The sequence below is a fragment of the Rissa tridactyla genome, chromosome 9 (genome assembly GCF_028500815.1).
Source record: "Rissa tridactyla isolate bRisTri1 chromosome 9, bRisTri1.patW.cur.20221130, whole genome shotgun sequence".
In the NCBI taxonomy this organism is placed as follows: domain Eukaryota; kingdom Metazoa; phylum Chordata; class Aves; order Charadriiformes; family Laridae; genus Rissa; species Rissa tridactyla.
The window spans coordinates 29,525,216-29,551,109 of NC_071474.1; the positions used below are offsets into that span (position 1 = coordinate 29,525,216).

Consider the following 25,894-nt stretch of genomic DNA (forward strand, 5'->3'; position numbering starts at 1 on the left):
GATCTGTTTTTTAAGTTTTCAGCAATCTATTTCCTTATACTTTAGACTTACTTTGAACTAATCTGTTCATAGTGAGCAGCAAATATAATTTAGACTTGTCTTGCGTTTTATTGAAGGCAATCACTTGAAACTTTAAATTTACAGTATTTGACTTACTTCATTCTGTTTAGATGTGATTTTTTTAATGTCCTAATTGTTAGCATTCGTAGTTGATCATGGAAATGTCAGTTGCTGGACGTCAGTGTGAGAATAAGATTAACACAGAGAATTCAGAAGGTCAATTAATCAGCATAAGATGAGATCACTCACAGCATAACTTTTTTCTTAAGTGCTCAGCTATGTTTTATGTTAAGTCATGGTTGATTTTTTTAAATTATTTTTTTAAAACAAGTATTTGGGACTTTATTTGTTGGACTGCATTCAGCAAATTTTTGTTTCCTTGAAAAAAGTATTTGTCTGGGAATAACTACATATACATTTGAAATGATGGCTGAAAGCAAAGATGCGCTATTTAATTACGGATGGACTTTATTTTTGATTGCAGCCAAAACAGGTTTTTCAGGTACTGCAAGGTTTTCTACTTGGGTCATATTCAGTACTTCTATTTTGTAGTGAAAAGAAGAAGGAATAACCTATGACTTAAAACTGTCTAATCATTACCTCAGATGTAATTAAATATTTAAGGATATAGCGCATAGGGATGAAGAAATTTCAGTTGTCTTTGCTTTATTCAGAGTGGTCTTTAAACAGACTTTTCTCTCTGTGTTCACCAGTACTACTTAGTTTTGTACACAGTACTGGTCTGTATGTCGACTGAGAAAATATCTAAGCACAATGAAGGTATTTAAAGATATTTAATTTTTGAGGGGACAAAATTATCAACTCTTCAGTTCAGTGAGTTAAAACCAGTTTCAAATAATTCCTGCTGCCATGTAATTTCCTTATGAGATGAATTGGCCTGAACAACTGCTTTGTGGAGAGATTATTTGGTAAAGAAATAGGCAATAGAGAAACTTTGTAATATCTGTTTTCTTCCCCATGCCTTTTAATTCAGAGTCTGATGGAGAGCAAGAATAGTTATGCATTAAATGCATGTTTTTGCACAGATAACTTGCAAAATGGTAAAATAAGAAATGTCCCTCTTAGAGTATGGGTTCTGCACGTTATTGCTTAAAAATGCACGCATCTTAGTGTGCTGTTTCTCAGTAAGTGAGTGGTCTTCCCTCACTTACTGATTCCTCCCTTGGGAGGGATGATAGGATATCAACTATCCCTTGGGAGTTGATGGCATGTGCTGGCATATATAGTTATTTTCCTGAAGATTTACAGTGGTTAGGAAGGAGAAGAGTTTTGGACTGTTGGGTTGTAGTGACAATTGCAGAGAAGAGGTTTGCCTGTTAGTTGGGAGTTTAGAGCTTTAAGTTATTTGAATTTTACTTGGGATCTCAAGCACTGGTGCCCACTTGTCTCTTTAGCTGCCTGCAAGGTAACCTTTCCTTGCTTTTATAGACAATGACAATTGTATTGCAATGGCAGCTGCACATCTTCTATCTGTGAGGCATTAATGTAGATATCTAAAGCAGGATTAGCTTGTTAGTTTTGTTTTTAATGGGTTGAATTAATACATTTGGTTAATATCTATGGGGTGAAGTGGATATAAACTGTGTAAACTTCCAGTTTCTAGTTCAGGAGCTGACAGTGTTTCCTTATAGCTTGAACAAGGATACTGCTTTTCCAAGTCAAATGTGCAACAACTAGAGTATATTACATACTCTAGTATGTAATATGTAAATGTAAAAATAACCGAAAATGCTTTCATAAATTTACTAAAAACAAACAAACCACCCCCAAACTTGTATCATCTGACTTTGTTATTGTACTCTAATTAAAATATAGTGGTTGCTTTGCTTGAGGTAGAAACAGAATTGTATTAATAGAGAGTATGCAAAAGCTCTTCAGTTAATTGTTGGTGGGGGGAAGGTATAAGCTATTACTTCCAATTCTTTAATAATTATGCTGGTACCAGTTACTTGTTTCTTGTGATAATAATCACTCTGAATAAAGAGTGATTTATTTTCTAAATTATGGAACAGGTACAGTGAATCGGATAGAAGCGACCACTTATGATACTGTGAGATTTCTATTCAGTGTGCTGGCTGCCAATGTTCTCGCTGAAGTACTGTCTCATGGAACTAATATATTTGCAACTTCTTCAGCTGAACTTGGCTTTAACTTGAGAGCTAATGAGATCTGAATTGTCTGATACCTCAAAGAGGAGTAGTTTGTGCAGGGTTTTCTGATCTTGTATTTGAACTGTTACAGCCCATCCATTTGTTTCAGGTGTGCTCCTGAACTCTACCGTTCTTTACCTCCAAGTAGATAGAATATCTGCTTATTCCCCACAGAGGGAAAAACTTCTGCTTTTTTCCATTTTGTTAGATATTGGTTCTCAAGCTTGTTTACTGGCCTCTGGTGGCATGTCTGTGTAGTGTATAAAGCTGGACATTTGCTAAGTCCTGGGTGAGGAATTTCTTTGTCTAGCCAACAACTCTCAAAGTAGAGTAAGAGAAACTGAAATAGAAATCTCTAAAATATTTAATTGTTGTCTTATTTCCTAAATATTAAAAAAAAAAAATTGTGTAGGAAGAAAACTATGCATAAGTTTTTTCCACTGTGTCCTACACTGTAAGGTGTCTGTCCTGTCTCTCTGTCACTCTTGTCCCTTAAGCCCTGAAATGTGTCCTACACACAGATTTGAATTGATTTGATTTACCCCCTTCATGGAAGGCAAACTAGGTTCTTTTATATACTTGTTTTTTTGTGGCACTTCAGGAGTTCCCATAAGCTTAGTTTTTCACTAAAACTTCATCACTTCTAACTTCCTCGGAGAAGGATTTTTAAATGCGTGTTCCAGGCTTTCATTTGAGTTGCCATGAATGAATAATTCTGTGTCTTACTGTGAAGGTGACTGGTTATAAAGTAATTTCTAAGATTGTTGATTTTATGCATTGACTTAATCTCTGGAAGTTTTGGTGTGGGACCTCATAACCCTCTGAGTTTCTTTGTCCTTCGTTTTTGCCTTCGTCTTTATTAGACGCTTTCACATAAAGCACATCTTTCACTGAGATCTTGTACTTCCAAGTAAATGAGAAGTGTATATATATTCGATTCATGTAAAGGCATAGCATTACTTAAAAATAGTATTCCAATCAACTCTCTTTGGATAGGAAAATGAAAGAAATAGCACCTGGTTGTAGCACTCCAGTTTGCGTGGCTAGAGGTAAGAGTGGATTGAGACTGAAAAGTTGATTTCAGAAAATAACACAAATTAATCCTGTTAAGCTGAGAGTTCTCTAGCATAAACTGGAGTATTTGGGTGAAAGGTTTTGAGAATGGATGGTTTATGAACCATCTTTACTGATCATCTGTTTTGAAGGGGGGGGGAAAAAGGGCAGAGGAGATGGTTCCTTATTGCTATGCAGTTAAAGGTGCTTAGTCCTAGAACCAATGAAGAAGTATGCCTGTCCTGTAAGGCAGGGTAAGGAGGCTTAGGACAGCATGCTGACAATTCCTCCAATTTTCAACCTATTGTAACTGTTTTTGAGGGAGTCATAGGTCTTCTGAAAACAAGGGGCTAGGCTTGAAAGGAGCCTTACTAATAGAGACCTCCTGGACTCATAAAAAGAGGAGACAGTAAGAGCACACCTTGGTTTAAATATGAATGAAAACGTAGCAAAGCCATTAAATGGCTCATCAGAATAGAAATCTCCTTTGGAGGTGCAGCAGACTGCAGTGGAAGGGCTAACCACAGGAAATGGTTTTCTTGGGGGGAAAAAAGTACATCTTGCATTCTAGATTGCTTTTCAGGATCTGGTTTAACATGTAATGGCATTTGACTGAAGTTGCCATTATCACATCTCTTTATAGATTTTGTGGCTTATCGCAGTGTTTCTGTTTTCTTCTCTTACTTTTGAGGTTTTGTGAGTGGCGGTTGTCTGAAAGGACAAAACCTATATCCAGTATTGTGTAGATGCGTACATTAGTTACACACATAATCTTTTTCAGTTTCCATCCAATGCAACAAACAGCATAAAGCTGTTCCTGTTTTCTAGTTCTTTACGTTATGGTCTTTAAGACTGATGATTTTTCTGAACTATGATGATTTTTAATATGTAACACTAATACACTTACCTGAGTTAAAGTCAGTTCCTACTCTTATAATCTCCACCTGTTTACTTCTTTTTCCTTCTGTGGAAGAGCATCTCTTTGTTTAGGAGGCTGGTAGTGGCAGTTTTTAGTTCCTTTATATCCTGTTTACTCGTGTTTGTCTGTCTTCGTCCTTTGATGTATAACTGGCATCCATTGTCCAGCTAAAGGTGCTGTATGTGTCAACAAGAAACATCTGTAAAGTTGACATAGTCCAGAGGACACTGTCACCTTAATGCATTCACAATCTGTGTCAGATTTTTGTTTTGTTGAGGTGAGGGCAAACAATCTGAAAGTATACAATCTGAAATGTGAACACTTACACAGTTCTGTTACATGCATTAATACTGGAATGTATGTAGGTCAAAATCATTAACTTAAATGTAGACAACTCCTTTTTATCATCAGCCATACTTAGTGTCATTTTTGGAAAATGAATGGTAAGAATTTGAATAGAGCAAACCAAACACTTTGTATCTTTTCAAAAAGCTGTGTAGCTTTTTGAAAGAGAGACAATGAGAAGATTACAGTAGTCAAAGAAGGTCCTGATACAATTAAAACCAAATACATATAAATCCTATTGTAGGTCAGGCACTTTTCATATTGCCTTTACACCCATGACATCTTTATCAGGTTCTTTTCAAGAGACCACTTAGAGCTAAGGAGCTTTGGGAACTGTATGCTAATCATAACCACTTTTCTGAGATAAGCCTACTTTTCTGCAACTTGTCAGAGCTGTACAAAAGATTAGTTGCACCCTTTGGTAAAATGTTTTGCATATTGTTCATGGTTTTCAATACTACAGCTCTAAGAACTGATTATCAGGTATTTTAGTATTGAAATACCTTGTAGGAAGGTATTCTGTAATGGCGCTTCAGCAGGGAGATGAGCTCTCTGTCAAATCTTCCATATGATTCTTTTGTAGCAAACGAGATCCTCTAGAGATCTTTATTAGTGTCCAAACAAGGAATCACTGAGTCATGCAGTTGCATGATTTTAAAAACACTGATTTAACAGTTGGTGGATACCAGCTCCTTTTCAAAGTTATTTTCAATGGCTTATCTTCCTTTTGGAGAAGAGAGAATTAATTTTAGAGTCAGGATATGTCCATAGTGATAATGCACAGCTCTCTTGAAATGGAAGACGGGTACAGTGGGGAATGATCAGACAAGCTTAATAACAAGTGGGGAGGTGTTTGTGTGTCTCTGTTTATGATTGTTTCTAATACAGGGTGTGAAGTAGATGTTAAATGAGAGTGCATAGCAGTTAAACGTTTTAATACAACTGAGTTATGGAATTAAATTTGTGTTTCCAAGATGTAGTACGTGCACATTACTCAAGGAAGTGAAGAAGATTCCAGACAAATATTTACCCTTGTGATGCAAAACCTAAACTATTAAACGCTTATGACAAATGAAAGTCAAGTCAGGTGTCTTCAATAGCTGTACAGGAAAAATGGTGATTTTAAAGTTCATGTCGAACTATTGGCCTTACATGTTACCAACTAAACACTACTGTGATCAATATAACATTAAGCAGCATTCTGTCTTCTGTGATAGGGTGGACTGAAAAACAGCAAGCATGAATGCACATTGTCCTCGCAAGAATATATTCATGAGTTGCGATCTGGAATTTCAGAGGAAAAGCTTCTTAATTGTCTAGAGTCTTTGAGAGTGTCTCTAACTAGCAATCCAGTCAGGTAAGTAATAATTTTTGCTGTAGTTCTAACATCGTGCTGGTTTTGCTAAGCAATAAAGAATTGTGGGTGGTTTTTTTCTGAAAGCAGAGTAATTATGCTAATGCTTGTTGGCACGAGAAAGTAGTTCTCAGCACACTGGAAAAGGATAAGTGAAATGTTTGCAGCTGTCTGTGGTATCTTCTCACCTTTCACAGTGGTTCTCGACAGCTTCTAGTTGTTGGAACTAAGCATTTGTCTTAACGGTTGATCAGGTCTTCCTGGGAAGTGAGACAGCAGTGTCTATGACGAGATGTACAAGCAGTATTGGAGGCATAACTTTGCAAGTTTTAAATTTAATTGAGACATAATTAAAAGCATTTTTCTTCCTTTTTCCAGCTGGGTTAACAATTTCGGACATGAAGGTCTTGGACTTTTGTTGGATGCATTGGAAAAGCTTCTGGACAAGAAACAGTAAGGACTGGGATCATTTGAAGGGAGGGGTAGGGGAGCTTGTGATGATTGTTTGTACTTAACGTTATTTTCCTCCTCCCTTTCAAGGCAAGAAAGTATTGATAAGAAGAATCAACATAAACTTATCCAGTGCCTCAAAGCGTTTATGAACAATAAAGTAAGAAATATTTTAAATTTAAATACTTCTAGCGTGATTGTCTTTTGTTGACTTCAAGATCTATGTAGCATGCTGAATCTCAGAAAAGGAAGGAAAGCTTGTCTATCCGGTGTCAGCTGACTCTGACTTTGGAAACATAGGTGTTAAACTTAATGTAACTTTTTGTTGAGACTCCTTTTCATAGACCTTTCTGAATATGCATTTTTGTCTTATTTTTGTTAAATACTACTAATTTTTGGAAGTAAAATATTTGGCAGACAGAGGGTGTTAGTATGGGTGTAAGGTAAGTGAATTCAGAAACAAATTGCTTGTGAAATTGAAAGGAAATTTTTTTTTCTAAATTCAGATTTCAATACATGATTGCTTTTGTTCATATAATGTCTTTTTCACCTCATTTTAAATTGAGTATGATTTAATATCTTTTTAGCTACAGTTTTTAAGTTGGTAGGTAGTAGGTAAAGGATAAACCTTCGATCTAGTTTGTCTTATCTAACTTGTTTCTAACATAGGTTACTTATGTTCGTAAAGTGAGAGTTCCGTTTCTAAGTGTTAAACTTGTGATTTTGCTTTATTCGTAGCAAAATCTAAAGTGTTGTCGTAATGATTTATTTCCCCCCACCTGTAACAAATAATTGGATTAAAAGTTTTCCTAAATTGTTGCTCAGTTTAGTAAAATCTCACAGAATAGGCTGTCTGAAATGGGAAAAGCAAATTTAAATGGTTGCATGCTTCCACCCCTGCTATTCCTACACTTACAGTGTAACTTCAAACAATTAGATATCTGATTTACCAACTATCCTGTAGTTAATGAAAATGAAAAAGAAAAAGAATGCTATTTTTAGCAATTTTAGATGCTAATGTAATTACTTTTTTATTATTTTTTTATTTTCTTATTTTTAGAAGAAGAAAAAGAATGTTATTTTTAAATAAATGCCAACATGCAAGTTTTTTTGATTTATCTGTACAGAAAGTGAAATAGAATATACAATAAATAAAAGAAGATAGTTGTTTCAAAAAAGAATTTCAGTTTCTATTGGTCATTGTGTGGAAAGTATTATTTTAACTTGCCAGGAGCTGTTACAGTTGGGGGGGGGGGGAGATTACTTTTTCATACTGTTGAGGTGTGTTTCAGATATAGATAGAAAATAAAAACTGGTTTTTCTTTTGGTGGTTACCTGATTTTACAAGATATGGCATCTTCCTTAAGTACTGACTCCCTCTTTCTTAGAGAAAGCCTCAAATGTAAGATTGGGAAGACTGACTTGTGTCCCCAGGTGGTAATAGCCAGAAGGTTTTAGCAGGCTGTTGCCAGACTTCATATGGGGAGGTGTGTGTGAGGATTCCTAAGGATCTGAAGCCCAAAGATGATGAATATTCAAGGTGAATACAGTTGTTTCACTGTAAGCTTTTTTTTCCTTTAAGTATGGATTGCAAAGGATTCTAGGAGATGAAAGAGGTCTCTTGCTGTTGTCAAGAGCAATTGATCCAAAGCAACCGCACATGATGACCGAAACAGTGAAACTACTTTCTGCTATCTGCATTGTTGGAGAGGAAAATACGTAAGTAAGATATTGAAACAAATTGAGGGTTTGGTGTTTTGGTTTTTTTTAATGCTCTTGAGTTGTCAGTTTAGACACAGGTGAGAAAACTTAGTGCAACAAATGCAACCTTGTTAAATCTTTATTTGTGTAATGTAGTTTAAATTAGAAGAGACTTTCATGTGTTCTGATGCATTAATTCAATATTAAATCAGACAAAAGCCAATGAGCAGAGATCTACAAACTATGGCTTAAGTGGAAGCTCTGAAAGGACTATCATTGCCTACTATAGAGAAGACTTAATAAGCCATAACTGTTCATAAATGGCTGCCGAAAAAGGAATAGATAAGTTATTTCATATATACCCCTGATGAGTATGATCAGGAATTGTGAACTTTTAATTGCCACAAGAAAAGCTGTCAGATTTAAATACATTTTAGAACAACGTTAGTAAGTGGGCCACTACTGAGCCTATTATTGTGGGGAGGAGTGAGATTGGGACATCTTCCCTGCGGCGGGGAGGAAAATTACTGATTTGATACCACATGTTAACATTTTTTCATTAGTTTAGAAGATAATATTAGTAATGTAGAAATAAATATATTTTTGGATTTTATTAAAATATTATCTCTCTACCTAAACATAACAAATTTGTCAGAGGCAAAAAGTTGTCATTTGTAGCTGAAGTTTTGAATAGTTCAAGTTATGGAGTTATGTAGCACATGTCAGTGAGCTTTTTAAAACAAAGATAATCAGTTGGTATACGTCTGCTTTGAACTATGGAGTGTCTTAGTTTACTGAAGGTTGAAAATGACAAACTCCATGTCTTGTATGTAATAAATAGATAAAACCATTTTGATTTCTGAAAAGACAGCTTATTAGAATTCCCAGGTGTCAAACATGTCAGCTAGTACCTAATGAACAGTCTTGCATAGGTTTTTTTTTTATTCTCATTGGTTGCGCCTTAGCTGAATGTCACAATACTTCAGTGATTTATTAATTTTTTTTTAAATTCAACATTAACCATGTAGATATTTTAACACTTGCTTCTTGGCTTGTTTTCAACTTTCTATAGATAACTGTAAATAAACACATTCAAATTCTCTGTCAGTGCACTGAAGTCTGGAGTTGTGTAAATAGTGGGCTGAGTATCTTTAAAATGACAAAGTTGGCTGTGGTATGCTTTTTGACAGTTTATTTTTTCTTTTAGTCTGGACAAGATTTTAGGTGCTATAACAACTGCTGCTGAAAGGCACAATAGGGAACGCTTTTCTCATATTGTTGAAGGACTAGAAAACCATGAATTCTTACAACTGCAGGTGGGTTTACTTTTTTTTATATGCTTACTAATACTTCAGAAATAATCTAAACTATTAGGAGACTGTGTATTATTTTGTGATCTTTAAATTATTTACCATCAAAATCTTGTGGCGCTATTACTCCAGTGCTCAGTAAAAGACAAAAAATACGTAGAAATGGCCTACTGATACTAGGTTTTCTAATTTTTAATGGAGTAAACTGAAAAACTCACTTTCTTGCCCCCAAAATAGGATTAAAAAGTCTTGAGCCTTACTATAAGGAGATTAATTAGTGATATTCCTTTTTTTGGATGCCAGATGTAATGCTCAGGTAATAAGTCTGTGAAAGCATTTTCTTATCTTTGTCACTGCGTGGTCTTCTTGACCAGGAATTTTGTGTGATTTAATGGACCAATAAAAATCCAGCTCTCAGTCTCTCCTCTGAAATGTTTTAGTTATCGTTACTGGAGATCTGAGGAAGTTGGAGTTTGTGGAGTTGGAGGCACCGCTCCCCGTATATCTTTTGGGTTTAGGGAAGAAGCATGAAAAAGTACTCCTAAATTGCAGTGCTGTTTAAACGCCCCCTTTCCCTCCAGTCTTGCCCTGCCCAAAATAAACAAAAACTCCGGTACTTACAGCTTTGAACTGATTCTATCAAAGTACTATATTTGTAAAAAGACAGAACAAGTTTGTGTTCTGCTCTTGAAATAAATATTTGACTTTAGTTTAGAGCCACAACCACAACTGAGCACACACCTGAAGTTTCTTACCATTTGGAGTACTTGTGGCAGGAAGATACTTCATGTATTGTTCACCTTTTTGTAATATTGCCGAATGAAGAAATAGATAAGAATAGATCTTATTGAATTGTTAAGTATTTTGAAGGGTTTTTTCTTTTGTACTATGATTTTCTAAAAACTGCAGTCAAAAGTTTTATTTGGCTATGAAGGATTTTGGTAAGTTGTTATCATTCTCCCTGGTAATGACAACTCTTAAATTCTAGCCTACGTCTGGTGAGTTGAATAGTTAACCTTTCTCTTTTCAACAAGAACTGTGCATTCCTTGGTGTGTGTTTGACATAGAAACACAGAATGGTTTGGGTGGGAAGGGACCTTAAAGCTCATCCAGTGCCACCCCCTGCCCTGGGCAGGGACACCTCCCACCAGACCAGGTTGCTCCAAGCCCCGTCCAGCCTGGCCTCGAACCCCTCCAGGGATGGGGCAGCCACAGCTTCTCTGGGCAACCTGGGCCAGGGGCTCACCGCCCTCACAGCAAAGAATTTCTTCCTCAGATCTCATCTCCATCTCCCCTCTTCCAGTTTGAAACCATTATGCCTTGTCCTATCATTACACTCCCTGATAGAGTTCCTCCCCAGTGGGAATTCTGTCCATCATCAGCCACTGGTGCATCTCTAGGGATAATCTACTGAGTTTGAAAATTATTTTTGTAAAATAAACTGTCTTCTGTGCTAGTGATCTTTACTGAGCCATGTCCTATGTCACATGTTCATTGCTACTTATGTCTCAGTAGATAGAGATTTTTATTCTCTGTATACACCTAATAGCCCAAGACTTTTGGTGGCTCTTAGAATGCAAACTGGCTGAATATCCTACTAAAGGATGAGTTTGGCTTATTCTCTCCTCATAATACAGTATTTATACAAATTCTGTATTACTAAGGTACCATGGCTGAAAGGCAGGGCAGGTATACCCGCATGGAAGGTATACCTTTTTCCATTATTAAATCATATATATGTCAGCTATAGTTGTATTAACACTGTTTACTGTCAGTAGTTCTTGTTTCAGAGCTGATGAGATAGAGATGTTCAATGAGTTTCTATAAATAACATTCTAATCTTAATAACGCTATCACAAAAGAATTCATTTTGAAAAAGTCTCCTACTTTATGACTGTGCTGATTTAAAACAAGCAAACAAAAATAACCACACAACATTCCTGCCCCCTCTCCCCCCCCGCCCCCGGCCTGCCCCGGCCCAAACCTCACTTATACATCAGTAAAGGTACAATTGCAAGACTCATTAACTTGTTTCTGACAAAATCGTTCTTTACTTGTAATGTATTAGCACAAGTCATTAAGCCAGAGTCTCTTCTGGCAAGAGCAATCATAGCAGATGGCACCTCTTCTCTCTATTAATTTCAGATTGGACATGTACTTTGGCTTGTTAAGTCATGTCATAGTAGTAAAATAACAAGAATCATTCAAGCGAGCGTGATGATAGTACATTATTTGAAGATACAGCGGTATAAAGGGAGTGCCTTTGAAAGAGTGTTTTAATAGAAATTTAAGACTCCATAAGGTGTTCCATTAAAACTAAATAGTGAATGTAATTAAAACAGGAAGAGTGCTTTTATCTGACTTTCTTTCTCTGCAGCTACTGATTTTTATTTTATTTTTTTCCTACTCTAATGCTACTTCTATTTGCAGTTAATGTCTTTTGATATTTCCCTGGAGTCCTATTTCAGTCTTTTAACATGTATCAGCACTTTTGGCATTATGCTATTGTCTACCTGTTTTAAAGTAAATCAATTAAAGTGCACAGCTGTTCAATTAAAGCATTAGCCAGTATTCTAAGACCTCAGGTATTTTGCTGAGGTGCTGTGCAGGAGTAGAAAAGACACCTGGTGGTGTTAATTACTTTGTGCATGGATGTTTTTGGGGTGGTTTTGTTGTTTGTTTTTTCTTTTTTAAATTTTCAATTACTGTAAAAACAGGTTGTTTTCAAATTGGTGAATACTGTGGAGAAAGGAGGAGTTGCAGTGTGGAACTGTAGTGTGGGAAGAACTTGCTGAAATAAAGTATGATCCCCTATGTGATACAATTTTAACATAGCAGAAGCCACTCACAATATGAAAACTGAGCAGTATCTGGTGTTGCTTAAATTAGCCAAAGTGTTGCATGCGTGCTGCATAATAAATAATATTCATCTCTTGACATTTGGTTTTATGGTTTTATAATTAAACTGAAATAGTCAAAGACAATATTTATTTTCATTCTATACATACTAAAAGTTTTTGCCTGTATTTCTGATAACAGGTAGCATGTATGCAGCTCATCAATGCCCTTGTTACGTCTCCAGATGATCTTGATTTCAGGATACACTTGAGAAATGAGTTTTTACGTTGTGGCCTGAAGAAAATACTGCCTGTAAGTCATTTGTGTATAGGAATTGATCGCAGTCAACTGTCTGTGAATGTTGAAGATAAACAAGTTGTTTTACTGAGAGTAGCAGATGTGAAAGACTGGGGGTGGGAAGGTCAGACCTGGGAAGGTCTATCAATCCAAATCTGCTTTTATTCTGCGCAGTTGCAAATTTAGGCTCTCATTAGCTATGTAAACCAGAATGGTAGCTGAAACAAGTCAATATATTAGGAATTAAATTAGCGTAGTCAAATTTAGCATAAAGAGCTCAAAGCACATGCAGGAACTTGAATCTGGCTGTGTAACCAATCTTGGATTGACTTTCTTTGTATCTGCCGTTCCTGTTGTTTCCTGTGAAATCTATTTTTTCTTTAATCTGCCTTCTGAAAATGCATTTGGAGTTTTTAAGGAAAAATCAAATCGACTCCTTCATTCTCTTTAAGACTGCATATCTTCATGCCGCTGCACAGAAGTATGCCTTTATGGGTAGTTGTGTATAAGTATTTGTGACTTAGAGGTAGACTTATAGCTCTTAACCAAGAAACCATTCTGACTCTTACATCAAGAGTACGTCTGATTAAGTTACTTGGCAGTTTCTCACAAAACATGATACCTGCTTCTATTTGTCTGAAACAGAATTTATACTGCTATAATTTTAAGATATGAAGTTTTGAATCGTAAACATCTGCCAGAACTAAAAACCTTCAGTTCTTAGGACATTAAGCTTTGAAGCTCTTACTGGTGTGTGTATGTTAGTTTTTCTTAGGGCATGTATTTAGGTTTTGTATCGTTTTATTTAAAGCATGGAGTGCGTTCACACTAACAGCTTTTGAACTCATTTCCTTTTTTGTGATTTGCCTAGTACGAAGCTAAACATTGCTTTTACCTGTATTAGAGAAATTACTTGTATTTCTTGCAAGAAAAACAAATTTTTCTCTGCTCCGAGTACTAATTTTTATTTTGTTTTTTTTACTTCTCTTCTAAGTATTACTTAATGTGCTATGGATGTTTTTATGCTGTGATCTAGATTAAGTTAATAACAGAAGTTGTAAGCGTATCTTCTTTATGCTTCTTTACGTTTCTTATGTTCACTTTCATTAATATTTTGAAATATCCTTATGCTTTTTTTAAAAAAGAAACTCTGACATTAACAAGCGTAAACTGCTGACTATGTCCCATTAAGAGAACTCAGCTTGATTACAAGGCTTCGTGTTTGTTCTGCAGCCCATACCTGCTACATTTGCTGGCATTTTGCCTTAATTTTTGTCATCTGTGCAATTATAATAAAAAAACACAGGCACTGAGTTACAGCTTAGTCCTGTTCCAAAGGTTAATGTCTTACATTTTGTCATGATATAATCTTTGAAGGGGGGAATTCTTGCTTTAAAAAAGGGAAAATTAAGATATACTATGCCTTGAAAAATAGGGCTTGAAAGATAAGGAAAATGAAGAGCTTGATATTCAACTGAGAGTGTTTGATGAGAACAAAGAAGAAGACTTAATTGAACTGTCACATCGTCTCAATGATATCAAAGCTGAAATGGAATATCCTTTAGAGAAATGGTGTTACAACTTGTTGCATCGTTTCATAACTTTAAACATAAGTTAGAACACTCTACGTGCAGCTTATTTGTCACTGTTGTATATCTTCCCAGGGACTTTCTCAAGCAGATTTTTTTCCACTTGTTTTTTGTTTAAAAACTTAGAAAATTAGTACTTAAATTTGCACGTCAATGTAAGTCATTGAGAACTGAATTTATTTTTCATAAATAATATTTACTGAGCTAAACTCTGGCTTGTAATACGTGAAGATATAAAGTTACACCCATGGAAGATTATAAGTTTGAAGAAAAACGAGTTTTGATGACTAAGATGAAACAAAACTTCCAGTAGGTTCTGAAGCACTGAAGATGTATGCCTTCTCTGGGTGTGAAGAAGCAGTAAATTTCAAGTTACTTAAATTCAGAATGGTTGCTTGCAGCTTTTGAAAGAGTAGTAGCTGGTACTTAAGCAGGGGAAGGTAGATGCAATGAAAGAGAGGATTATAAAATCACTAACAAGCGGTGTTCTTGCATTACAGAATGGGGAATTACAGGTGATTTGGTTCTTTAAGAAATAAAAATGATTGTCTAGTGTGTATTTGCCAATAGCCCAGCTCACTTCAGAGTGAAAATGAAAGCTTTGTGTGAAACGTGTTTACCGGTTTCTATGGTAATAAGTATGTAGTATGATCTTGCTGAGTAGTAATGACATATGTCTTAATTGTTGAACAGGGGACAGTTTCTGTGGATAATCTTACTGGAAAAAGTGTATTTACTAACAAGGATAGTAGTGTGGAGTGTTGAAAGGTTTTGCTTCAACAACATGAAGAACAGCTGGGGAACTGGGTTTGAGGTGGGGTGCGTGTTTTGTTTTGTAGTGGGGTGGGGGTTTTGTCCTTTGTTTTAATTTTTGGGTTTTTTTAAGACTTCTCTATTTCCTTAACAATGTTTGAACTGATGTGAATGAAGTATTTCATCTGCTGTACAATATGTTGAAAGATACTTCTTCTGAAAATTATTTCTTGTCAATTCTCCAACATTTCCTTCTCATCAGAAATGATTACTATGTCCGGTAAGCGTCAACTCTCAGGTTTGATTTTTGGAGCGTGTAGGGGAAAGAATAGAAATCATGACCCTGGTAAACTGAGTAGCTCATAATTGTGCATGAATAGTTGTTCTTTAACTGATCTTTTATTTGTCTTTCTGCTCAATGTTAATTGAGATTGATAAATACAATAATGCTTATTTCAAAGACTTGAACCTTATTCTAACACTTTCATCCCAAAATGTGTTAACTCGTTGAGCACTCTTTATTCAAGTTTGATAGCTTCATGACTTCAAAGAACTTGAAAGTTAGTTTCATTACTAATGAAAAATACTTCCGCAGTACCTTCTATCTTGTCTTTTCAGTGTAATTAACTAATTTTATAACTCACTCAATGCTGGTACTGTTGCCAGTCATGGAATTCACTGTGTTGGGAATATGCTAAATAATTCTTGCAGCATATATTGAAAATACTAAGGACATTGTTGGTTTTATTCATCATTGTCTGGCAAAGGATAAATGAAAAGCACACAGTATTTTGTGGAGTCCTGAACTTGGGATATCCTTCTGAGAAACTGACAACAGTGCTTCATTAGCTGGAGTACAAATAAGACTCTCAACTTGATCCTTTTACTGGCAATTGTGGAATTCATATATTGGGAGTTAGTTTCCCCTTTTTCCCCCTCCAAGTTGCATAAATAAATTATTGTCCATATTCTTATTATCTTGTAAAATGTGTTCTTTGCTAGACCTCAGTATTACAAGATAATAGAAGAATGCGTATCGCAGATTGTATTGCACTGTAGTGGCATGGACCCGGATTTCAAATGTAGAGGAAGAATGGACGTGGATTTTACTCATCTTGTTGGTTTGTATACTATAAGCAATTTTATTTTACTGAAGTGAACTTTTTTTTCTTTGTGTTTCAGTCTAAACTTAAAACGACTGTGAATTTTTTCATTTTTCTGGAAACATGCATATAAGCTGTTGTGGAGAAGGCCAGACCAAGCTCTGCAGCATTTGATAAAATGACACTGATGAAGTTTACTTCTCCAAATTAGTCTTGACTTATATCTGAATACAATAGTCTTAATAACGAAAAATTACTTGTTCATAAATTCTATGAACTTCAGATCTGTTAAAAATATCAAAATTACATGAACAGTAATTGTTAGTGGATTTATAATTGTTACATTGTTCATTCTAAGAATATTTTCTTTAATATTTTCCAAGTATTTGAGGTTAGTTTCAAGTAAACTAATCAGTTAAAGCATTGAGGGACTGTGGATGCTGGATGCTCATGTCATGTGAGAAAGAAGCAACTGAATAAATACTGTATCATTGAAATGTCAGTTATCAGCATTTAGAAGCGTTGTTTTATGTTCTTCTTAAGATTGGAGGGATAGACTGTGTTCTTGAAATACAAGGGCATCTGTGGAGTAAATATTTCATAGGAGGAAGTAATTGCTCTTGGAGAACACATTCACTTGGGAAAATGTTTGGGGGTTTTTTTTTTGGTGATGTGTCAAAAGGATCAGAGAAAGGATGTTGACTTTAGGGAGTGGAAATTGCTTTCTAAAAGATATCCTACATATCTAAGAAGTGTGTATTTTCTATTCACTTATGACTCTAGGAACATGATCCACTTGATCTTACATTAAGATCTTACCTCACCTTGCCTTCCGTTTCCACTGACCTGCTAGTTTTAGGAATAACTGGTTTGTCTCTCCATGCCAATTCCTACCTGTAAAATACAGTTACTTGTGTTACCTCACTTACAAAACCTTTAGAGTTTTACACCACATGAGAATTCATTAGAAGTGTGTTATACCTTTGAGTGAGGATTCCCAGTCTGTCCAAATTCTCCTTATCTACAAAATAATTTTACTGAAATAAAGAAATGCTTGGTTTCGGATTCCTAGTCCAGAAAGGCAGCTTTCTGATTTGAAAGCTCAGAAGTAATTATTACTTCATATTAATGGAAAAATCGTCTTTTCTTATTTAGTTGTAGATTTATATAAAAGAGAAGGGCATGCAAACTCAGATCTGTCACAGACAGAACTATGACGATTCATTTTCAACTTTCTTGGTCACGTCTCCTCACGGCTTCTTTAAATTTACAGATTTTGCTCATCAAAATAATCCACCAAATGTTTGGTCAGATCAACCTAGTAGTTCATTGTGGTTTTTGTCAGTTGCTTTGTGTCATGGGCTCATAGGGTAATTATGGTTGGAAGGCACATCAAAGCTGTGATACGTTTTACCTGACTTCTGTGTGGTGTATTATTTAAATTCTAGATTCATGTGTGGACAAAGCTAAAGTAGAAGAGAGTGAAAAGAAAGCAGCAGAATTTTCCAGAAAGGTAAGCCCTAATCATCACTCTTTTTAAGGTATGGAACAGAAGCCTGACAGAAACATGGTAGGCTTGTTTCACGGTAGAAACCTAGTGGAAAGGGGGAAATAGTGTATCTTGCAGGGAGGATGTTCTTTCACGTTTAATATATGGGTGGGTTTGGGGTTTTTTTTGTGTGTGTGCGTGGCTCAGATTCAGCTTGCTCTGAATTCAAAAGCCGATGAGTAGTGTTAGCTGGACGTATCTTCAGTTGTATCCTCTGCTGTAGAAAACTGATGGGAAAAATTCCACTGGTTGCTATTTTGTCCTGAAATACTTAGTCGTAGTTAAATACCTAAAGTGCTAGTATATACTTAAAAAAAAAAAAACAACCCCAAAGCCCAAAACAACAAAAAAACAAAATAGCGGGGGAAAATGTTGTAACTCTTCACCTAGCTTTGGTTTAGAACCTGAAGAAACTTATTGAAAAGCAGTGTCATTCAGTGTTTGAAAAAGCATCAACTCCTTAGGCACAAGAGATGCTAATGTTAAAATACTGCTTTATTTCCTTGTAATGTCCAGGGATAACTTATTATGTTATGAGGATGAGTAATTTATTTCCTTTTTATTCACATTTGGGAACCTGTTTTGCAACCAGTTTTATTCTTCTGATCCAGTTCTCTTTTATTAGGAACTTGGAAACTAAGTCCTATTTTGGTCATGGGCAGTTCTCTTTTATTACTAGATACAGGAGGGGTTAGACATTTAAAGTGATTTCTCTATGAAGAATTGCAGCTCAGTATATTTCTTGTAAGAAAATTTTTGGGCATGTTTCTAAAGAAACTGATGCTTATCGTTCTGCTTTATCGCTATTGGTGTTTGTGCTGAAAATATTTTCATGCAACATATTTTCTCAAGTTACTTAAATTCCTGTTTCCTAGATTATGTTAATGGTACTTTGTTAATTTCAGCTCATCATATCCAACATATGAAATGCTTAATGTACTATATTAGCTGCAATATACTGAAATTCATAACCATGTTGTTGTGTATTAAAAAGCATTCAATATTGAGATTTTTTGCTGGAGGGGTCCAAGAAGCCTTTTTACGGGCCAAAAGGCAGTACACGTTCTTGAACATGATGATTACAAATTTCAGATGAAGGGTTGCATGAAGTCATTAGCTTTTCTCTCGTCGATGTTAAATGTGGAAGCGTTTAAAAAAGCAAATTGTTGTGATGCTTCCTTGGCAGAGTTATTTATCATAATGTACTTTGTTAGTGGCAGTCAACACATGCTCTTCCTAGTGATAAGTTGTTTTGTCCTGTGGAAGAATGAATAACAGAAGCTTTTAAAGATGCTAATAATATCTGAAGCCTAGCAAACTGCAGCAGGATGAAAATACACAGCAAATTTCTCACAACCATGTTGTAAACTGGACTTCTGTTTTATATGGAGACATGAAGACTAAAGGGATCACCGACTTATTTGGCTACCTCCTTTCTTACGTTACTTTACGGATGGTACTGCTGAAGCTGCACACGTCTCTCTTCAGATTTAAGCTTGCTGTATGAGATACATACTTGAATTTAGTTTGAGAAGTCTGCAAGGTTCTGTTGAGGGGGGGAAACTCATTGAACTTACAGCTTTACTAAGCAGGATCTGAGTGGTTCTGTATCACTGACTTACTGATGGAAGAAATTACATGGTACTAGAACAACACATACTGGAAAAATACTTTTTTTTTAAGCTAAAAGTGCATCTATTGCACTAGTTGTGATATTGTTCAAAGAGTTCCTGAAAATATAATATCTAGTGTGGACATAAATGGACAAACACTTCTATATTGGTTAATCATTACAGTTTGATGAAGAGTTCACAGCTCGACAAGAGGCACAAGCGGAGCTTCAGAAACGAGAAGAGAAAATCAAAGAACTTGAAACAGAAATCAAGCAGCTTCGAACCCAGGTAATAAAACTAAATCACACTAAGTTCTACAGTTGAGTTGAATTTTTTTTTTTTTTAAAGAATTGAAAAGAAATTGCCCTGGAGTATAGTGTCTCTGTGGAGTTTGAAATGTACGTTATAGTTGTATTGATTTGTTTTTAAGCCGGCATAAACTACTAAGGATCATTAATGGAGGTAACATTTTTCAAATAGTAGTATATTCAACACCTATCACAGATATTTGCTTTATTGAGGAAAAAATTTCCTTAGGCTGTGAAATGTTTGAGTCCAGCCTGCCTTCTTTTTTTCCAAGTATTTGTTTATGCTTTAACATTGCTACTTCCATATGTTTTGGAGAAAGTGTTTGTTTTGGAAGGCTTTATACTTAAATTGCAAAGGTGGAAGTCATAACAGCTGTGCATACCATTCAGCCTGTGCATGCAACTGATAACATCAATATTTTTTTTGAACTCTGGCTATTAGAGTGTAGCCACTTCTAAAATTAATGAAGCCACTAGCTTTATGTAGTCTTATAGGTAAATATAACAAAAAATGCAAGACCTTATGGAAAGGGAAGGTGATGCTTAGTTTTAGCAAAGGTGATTTTTCTTGCATTCATTTCCTCATAAATTTTGCTCACAAGCACCAAAACTGTATCTCCAAGTGGTCTGTCCAGGAACACTTGTGAAGCAGAGAGGATAAGAAACGCTGCCTGTCGAGCCCTTGCAACATCTCTTGGGTTCCTCCTGTTTAATGACAATGAACTGGGTTTTAGAAAGGTCTTTTATACCCTTTAGGAACTAACAGATACTATGGTTTGATTTTTATGCCTCAGCCTGGCTTATTTTGTACTCCTTCAGTGCTAGGCAAGGTTTACCTGTTGCCTTCTTTCCTAAACGTGGATCTCTTAATGCCTATGATCTCACTTCCTATTTGGATAGTAAGAGGAAGACTAGCATGTGATGTTCTATAACCTGGTTGCCATCATCCTGCTTTCAGAATGCTGGTCTTCTGCTGGCAAGTTGTCTGTGCTATAGACTTATCAGAGCACGGGCCTCCTCATCTCAATGTAAGCACGTTACGCTGCATTTAACAGCTGGATTGCTGTTCGTCGTTGTTGTGTTCTTTGCTATCGATACAAGTCGTCGTTGTAACCTGTGGTGTCTTGTCATTTCTTATTCTGTTTTCACACACAGACACTTCTGTTCATACTTCGTTCTTACCAATTTTACTGTTTGTTACAAATATCTACAAGACAACGTTACACTGCAATTTGACAGTCTGTTTTAATGAGTTCTCCACCAGTTGTCGCATTACAATTTGTGTAGTAGTTCATGGGACAAGGAAACACGTGCCTTATGCAAAGCAAAAAAAATTATTTTTAGTCTAATTATTAATCCTGTTAGATCGATTTTAACACAGTTCAGGTTATGCAGACATTACAGCTCTTTCACAATAATGGTACAATTAAGTGTTATGCATTAACTTTCTAGTATCCATGCCTTTTTTCTCTAGTGTTATGCACCCCATAAAATATATGGTGGCACTTATTTTTAGGTGCACTCAGATTTTTCTCAGCTTGATTTTTTTTTTTTTAACAAATTTGCTGCCTTTAAACTAGAAACAATAAATAATCGTGTAGGGAAATAGTATGAAAATTAGATTAAATGAACAGCCTATATTACATAATAATTTTGTAATAAAAAAATAGTAGAGGAAGTAGACTATGAGCTTGTATGGTGGTTTGTGCATAGCTTCCGATGCTGCTTTTTAACAGATAGTCTTGAAGGACAAAAGTCTGTGAGGAATTCGTACTAGGCTAGGATCACATTATCACTACAGAAGCCTCTCTGATGGTTTAACGTATTGCCGTTTCTCTTCATTGTTCCTTTTGCAGTTTATTAGAATTGACATTGCAATTGCTCTTTCTTCCTATCACTGCAGAAACAACTGCAGACAGATTTAAAAGAAAGCATGATTTGGTTTTTAAATTCTTTTCCCTCCAAACAAGATGTCAGGACAGTAACAAACAACTGTGGTCCCGTAACCTCTTGCACTGCAATAGCCACTTCAGTGATTTTCTGTGGCAAATTTTCCACCAGCAAATTAGTGTTGTTAAAATGCAGCGTGGTTATTACCATCTCTGGTGCCCCAGCTTGCCAGGATAGCCTAAGTGGGATAAATGTTTTGTGCATTGGTAAGAAATAAAATGCTGTCCTGTTCACTTAAATGTTACTGCTACTATTAAATTTTCTTTAAAATGGAAACAATTTGTTTTTATAAAAACGCTAGGTTATTCAGTTTACTTGGCAGTTTTATGGAACGTGGCATAATCTGTTGTTATTGTTTCTCATTTAAATAGGAGAATGCTTGCATTTCTCACTTTTTTGAGGTACAGTTGACTACAAGGCATCCTAGTTGGTTCAATTTCATATTAAAATTCCTCCCCGATGAAAATAATTCCCTTTTTATATTTCAGGGTCCAGTCCTGACAGGTCAACAGACAGAAGCAGCACCATTACCTTCAACCCTACTGAGTGAGAATGCGCCACCACCTCCACCACCTCCGCTACCTGGTGGAGCAATACCTCCTCCTCCTCCACCACCTCCGCTACCTGGTGGAGCAATACCCCCTCCTCCTCCACCACCTCCACTGCCTGGTGGAGCGATACCTGCTCCTCCCCCTCCTCCTCCACTGCCTGGTGGAGCGATACCTCCTCCTCCCCCTCCTCCTCCTCCTCCTCCGCTACCTGGTGGAGCAATCCCTCCACCACCTCCACTGCCTGGTGGAGCAGCACCACCTCCTCCTCCTCCACCTCCTCCTCTGCCTGGTGGAGCAGCACCGCCGCCACCTCCTCCTCTGCCTGGTGGAGCAGGACCACCTCCACCACCTCCGCTACCTGGTGGAGCAGCACCACCTCCTCCACCACCGCCTTTTGGTGGGCCTCCAATGCCACCACCTCTGGGAGGTGTTCCTTTTGCTCCCTTTCCGGTGATACCAGCGTTACCACATGGGATGAAGGAGAAGAAAAAGTATAAGTTGGAAGTCACAATGAAGAGGATCAACTGGTCAAAGGTATTATGATGTTTGTTTTTATTCCCATTGATAAAAAGTGGCTTTTGAGGAAGGAGATGATGTGAATAAATGTTAACTTTAATGCTTCTGAATTTAAAAGGAATCATATAGTCCTGCTGTTTTCTTAAAAGGTCTGTGCAAAATACCTTTAACCTCCTGCCAGACACACCAATATAGTCTATATTTCAGAAGAAAGAATGGACTGTTTTAAGTAGCTTAGTTGTATTATTAAAAAGAAACAAGAATGTAGGAGTTTTCATACTGGAAAAGATGCTCATGTATTACTTTGAGGAATATGGCATTACCCAGTGTTGGAATTCAGAGATTTGGGGTTGTTTTTTTTTCCTTTGAAATTCATCTGGCCGTATAAAAATCCCTTTAGTTCATGTACTCATATGAATCATATGAATTATGCAATTTTGTAACCTTTAAACCCCTTTTACATATATAGAAAAATAATTACTTCCTCACCTATGAAATGTTTATTATCTGTTGAAGATATTTTACCATTGAATGTTGTTGTCATCGTTCTGTTGAGAAGATTACTCTCTTCAAAGATTCTATCGTACAATTTTCTGGATTTTTTTTTTTAAAACTGTTTTTCCTCCTTTTGAAATGGAGCTCTAATGTTTTAGAAATGCATTTCCACCTGGGCTTCTAAGAAAATGTTTTTTGACTATTATTGCAGTTAGTTTCCCTTACGATCTTTTACTTCCTAATTTTTATATTAAGCCCTTGTATCTGTTTGGGTATTTCCGTCTGGACTTTTTTTTTCCTTATGGAATACAGGTTTCACCACAAATTGATATTTTGCCAATTTTCTTAAGGGGGAGAAGAAAATTTGTATGCCATTGGCAATATTGTTCTCTCTTGAAGTTGCTGCTCATCTTTGGCTCCCCACTGCTTTGTCTGATAAATGAATTGTAGGAGAGAAACTATCTTAACCATTTTCATTTATTTAGGCATCTCACTTAAGGAAGAATTCCTGCCATACGTGTAACTTATCCTTTCTGCACTCAGTAGTCCTTGTTAAGTAACACCTGATTCTAGAGTCAGTTGCACTAGTTCTGTAACTGACTACTATCCTGTAAACATATAGAAAAATAAGCTTTGTAGTTTATAGTACATATTTGTCATTGCATCCAGTTTCATTGTAATCAATTATGTTCATGTGTTTATAGAAATAGTTCATAAAGTGTACATCTGAACACTGTGTGACAGTGGAAGGTAACTGGAGATGGACGCTTTGCTTAAGTGCTCTGGGAGGAGGGCCAAAGATCTCCGGGGTACTGAAAAAGAGGAAAGTCTGTTTGATCACCGCTTTTAAGGAGACATCATTTTGGGGAATAAAATTCTTATTGTTTGATTTAGTGCCTTTTGCTGTAACTGTCTTCGCCATTAGTGTTGGTTTGAAGTAGTTTTTAAAAATGTCCTACTGCAGCTGGTGGTAAAGCAGCTACACATTGAGGGATTGATCGTATGGCTAAAGGTGGAGGACCAACGTGTTGCAGTGAAATCCCAGTGAGGTTTACAAGTGTGGTATTGATAAATTTCCTGCATATCATGTTAAACAGCCCTTGAAAATTAATTGGTGTTTAAGCAAACTTGTCAGCAAGAATTGATAAGACTTTAAAAACTGGAGGAGGAACGTATTTTGAAAAGAAAATAGCTGTTCTAAATTATACATGGAGAGTGAAATTGGCTTTCAGCTTCTATATTGCAGAGTACTTTCTTCCTCTTAATCTAGCCAGTTTGATGTAAGGTACTGTAATGAAATCTGTGTTTACATTTGAAAAAGGTAAACAATTAAACAAAAAAGTATAACATTATTTCTGATACTTAAAAAGATAATTCTTCCTACAGACTTAATATCGAGTCACTGAAGGGTCCACGTTGATGTATTGTGGGCAGATAAGATATTCCCTACTGTGGCAGTGTAAGAAAGACTATTCCTTCTACAGTTCTCGAGTAGCAGGGATGCGTACCAGTGGTGAAGAATTTGGGAACTGTCTAGAAAGTAATCAAGAGAAAGCTAGAACACTTTCAAACCTAGATGCTAATATGTTATCAACTTGTTGAATGGGGGAAATATAATAAAAATCATTGTGTAGATAGAGGACAGTTCATCTGATTGTGTTTTGTTTAAGAAGCATCTTTAAGACAACGTAATACCTGGAACATTGCTGAACTTAATTCAGTCCAATTATCACAGAAGTCTAGTAGCATCGGCTTTAACCTGATTATCGAAAATACTAGTTACTAACTTTGGAAATGCCATTTTTGTTTCAGATTGAGCCTCAAGAGATAGCAGAAAACAGCTTTTGGGTAAAAGCTGAAGAAGATAAATTTGAAAACCCAGAACTGTTTGCAAAATTGGCGGTTACTTTTGGAACACAAATGAAAGGTACATTTCTCTTTTACTTTGTATTATACTTTTATTAAGTTTAAAACTGCAATGACAGTGTCTTTTATGCTTTGTGCAATACCATGGAATTCATAGAATGGGTTTATAGCAGGAAGATGATTTAAAATGTATGTTTTTACTAAGCGTAGCAGTCTATTACAATAATTGCTCCTCCCTCACTTTACAGCATGAGGGGAGGAACAGTTTATAATAATACCTCTCTAAAAGTGCAAGGTATGTTGCAGACAGATGTGAATTTTCTTCAAATTAAATTATAATTAAATTGAAAATCTAATCCTAAAATCATGCTCACCTTCATTAATATTCTTAGCTGCAGGAACTGTAAGTTGTCAGGTTCTTTTAGATATTCCACACATGGAGGGTTTGATGTGTAACAAAAACATACTTGCTTGTATCACTGTGCTAAATCAAAATCCTCTACAAGTACTAGTCAGACTTAGAATGTAGCAATTGCAATATACGGTTGAATCACAAAATTACAACTTTATACTCTGCCTGCTGTCATGATTCTGGTATATGTAGATTGAAACCATCGTTCTTTCCAGAGTTCTTGTGTTTGTGTTGTTAGTCTTTGCTTTCACTTTTTTTTTTAATACTATATGCAGCTGTCACTTAAGAAAAAAAGCCTTTACATATACTCCTTTAATCAATATTTAAATTTGTGTTGTGTAATCTAAGAAGCATCCTCCCCGGAAAGTTATATACAGTTAAACTGCATTGTAACTGCCATTAGTGAAGGATGTAACTTAGTTGTCAAAGGGTTAAATGTGAGTGCACGCTCTTTGAACTGTTTGCATAATAACATGGTAAAGTGTCAGACAGTCTACTGATGTTTGTTCAAACACAGTGTGAAATGAGTTGGTTTGGCTACTAGAGAGAACAATAAAGTAAGAATAAAAACCGTGCTGGAGATTTCTGCCCAGTGTAAGTGAGGCTGCTCAGTATGTCATGTCAATAGCTCTCCTGCTCTTGGTTTTAGATGAAAAAAATCATTAATTTCTCAAACACTTAATTCCTTCAG

General features: G+C 36.0%; 1 protein-coding gene across 4 annotated transcripts in view; it reads left to right on the forward strand.

Moving 5' to 3' along the window:
• Window positions 1-25,894, forward strand: part of DIAPH2 (diaphanous related formin 2) — a 229,851-nt gene that overhangs the window by 24,805 nt on the left and 179,152 nt on the right. For all 4 annotated transcript variants that reach the window (XM_054214099.1, XM_054214100.1, XM_054214101.1 and 1 more), the window contains 13 exons: window positions 5,766-5,905; window positions 6,281-6,355; window positions 6,443-6,512; window positions 7,935-8,071; window positions 9,261-9,369; window positions 12,403-12,513; window positions 13,934-14,052; window positions 15,004-15,120; window positions 15,843-15,961; window positions 17,392-17,456; window positions 19,289-19,393; window positions 21,852-22,448; window positions 24,738-24,852. In XM_054214099.1, coding sequence (XP_054070074.1) covers window positions 5,766-5,905; window positions 6,281-6,355; window positions 6,443-6,512; window positions 7,935-8,071; window positions 9,261-9,369; window positions 12,403-12,513; window positions 13,934-14,052; window positions 15,004-15,120; window positions 15,843-15,961; window positions 17,392-17,456; window positions 19,289-19,393; window positions 21,852-22,448; window positions 24,738-24,852 — 1,879 coding nt within the window. The remainder of the gene's footprint in view (window positions 1-5,765; window positions 5,906-6,280; window positions 6,356-6,442; window positions 6,513-7,934; window positions 8,072-9,260; window positions 9,370-12,402; window positions 12,514-13,933; window positions 14,053-15,003; window positions 15,121-15,842; window positions 15,962-17,391; window positions 17,457-19,288; window positions 19,394-21,851; window positions 22,449-24,737; window positions 24,853-25,894) is intronic.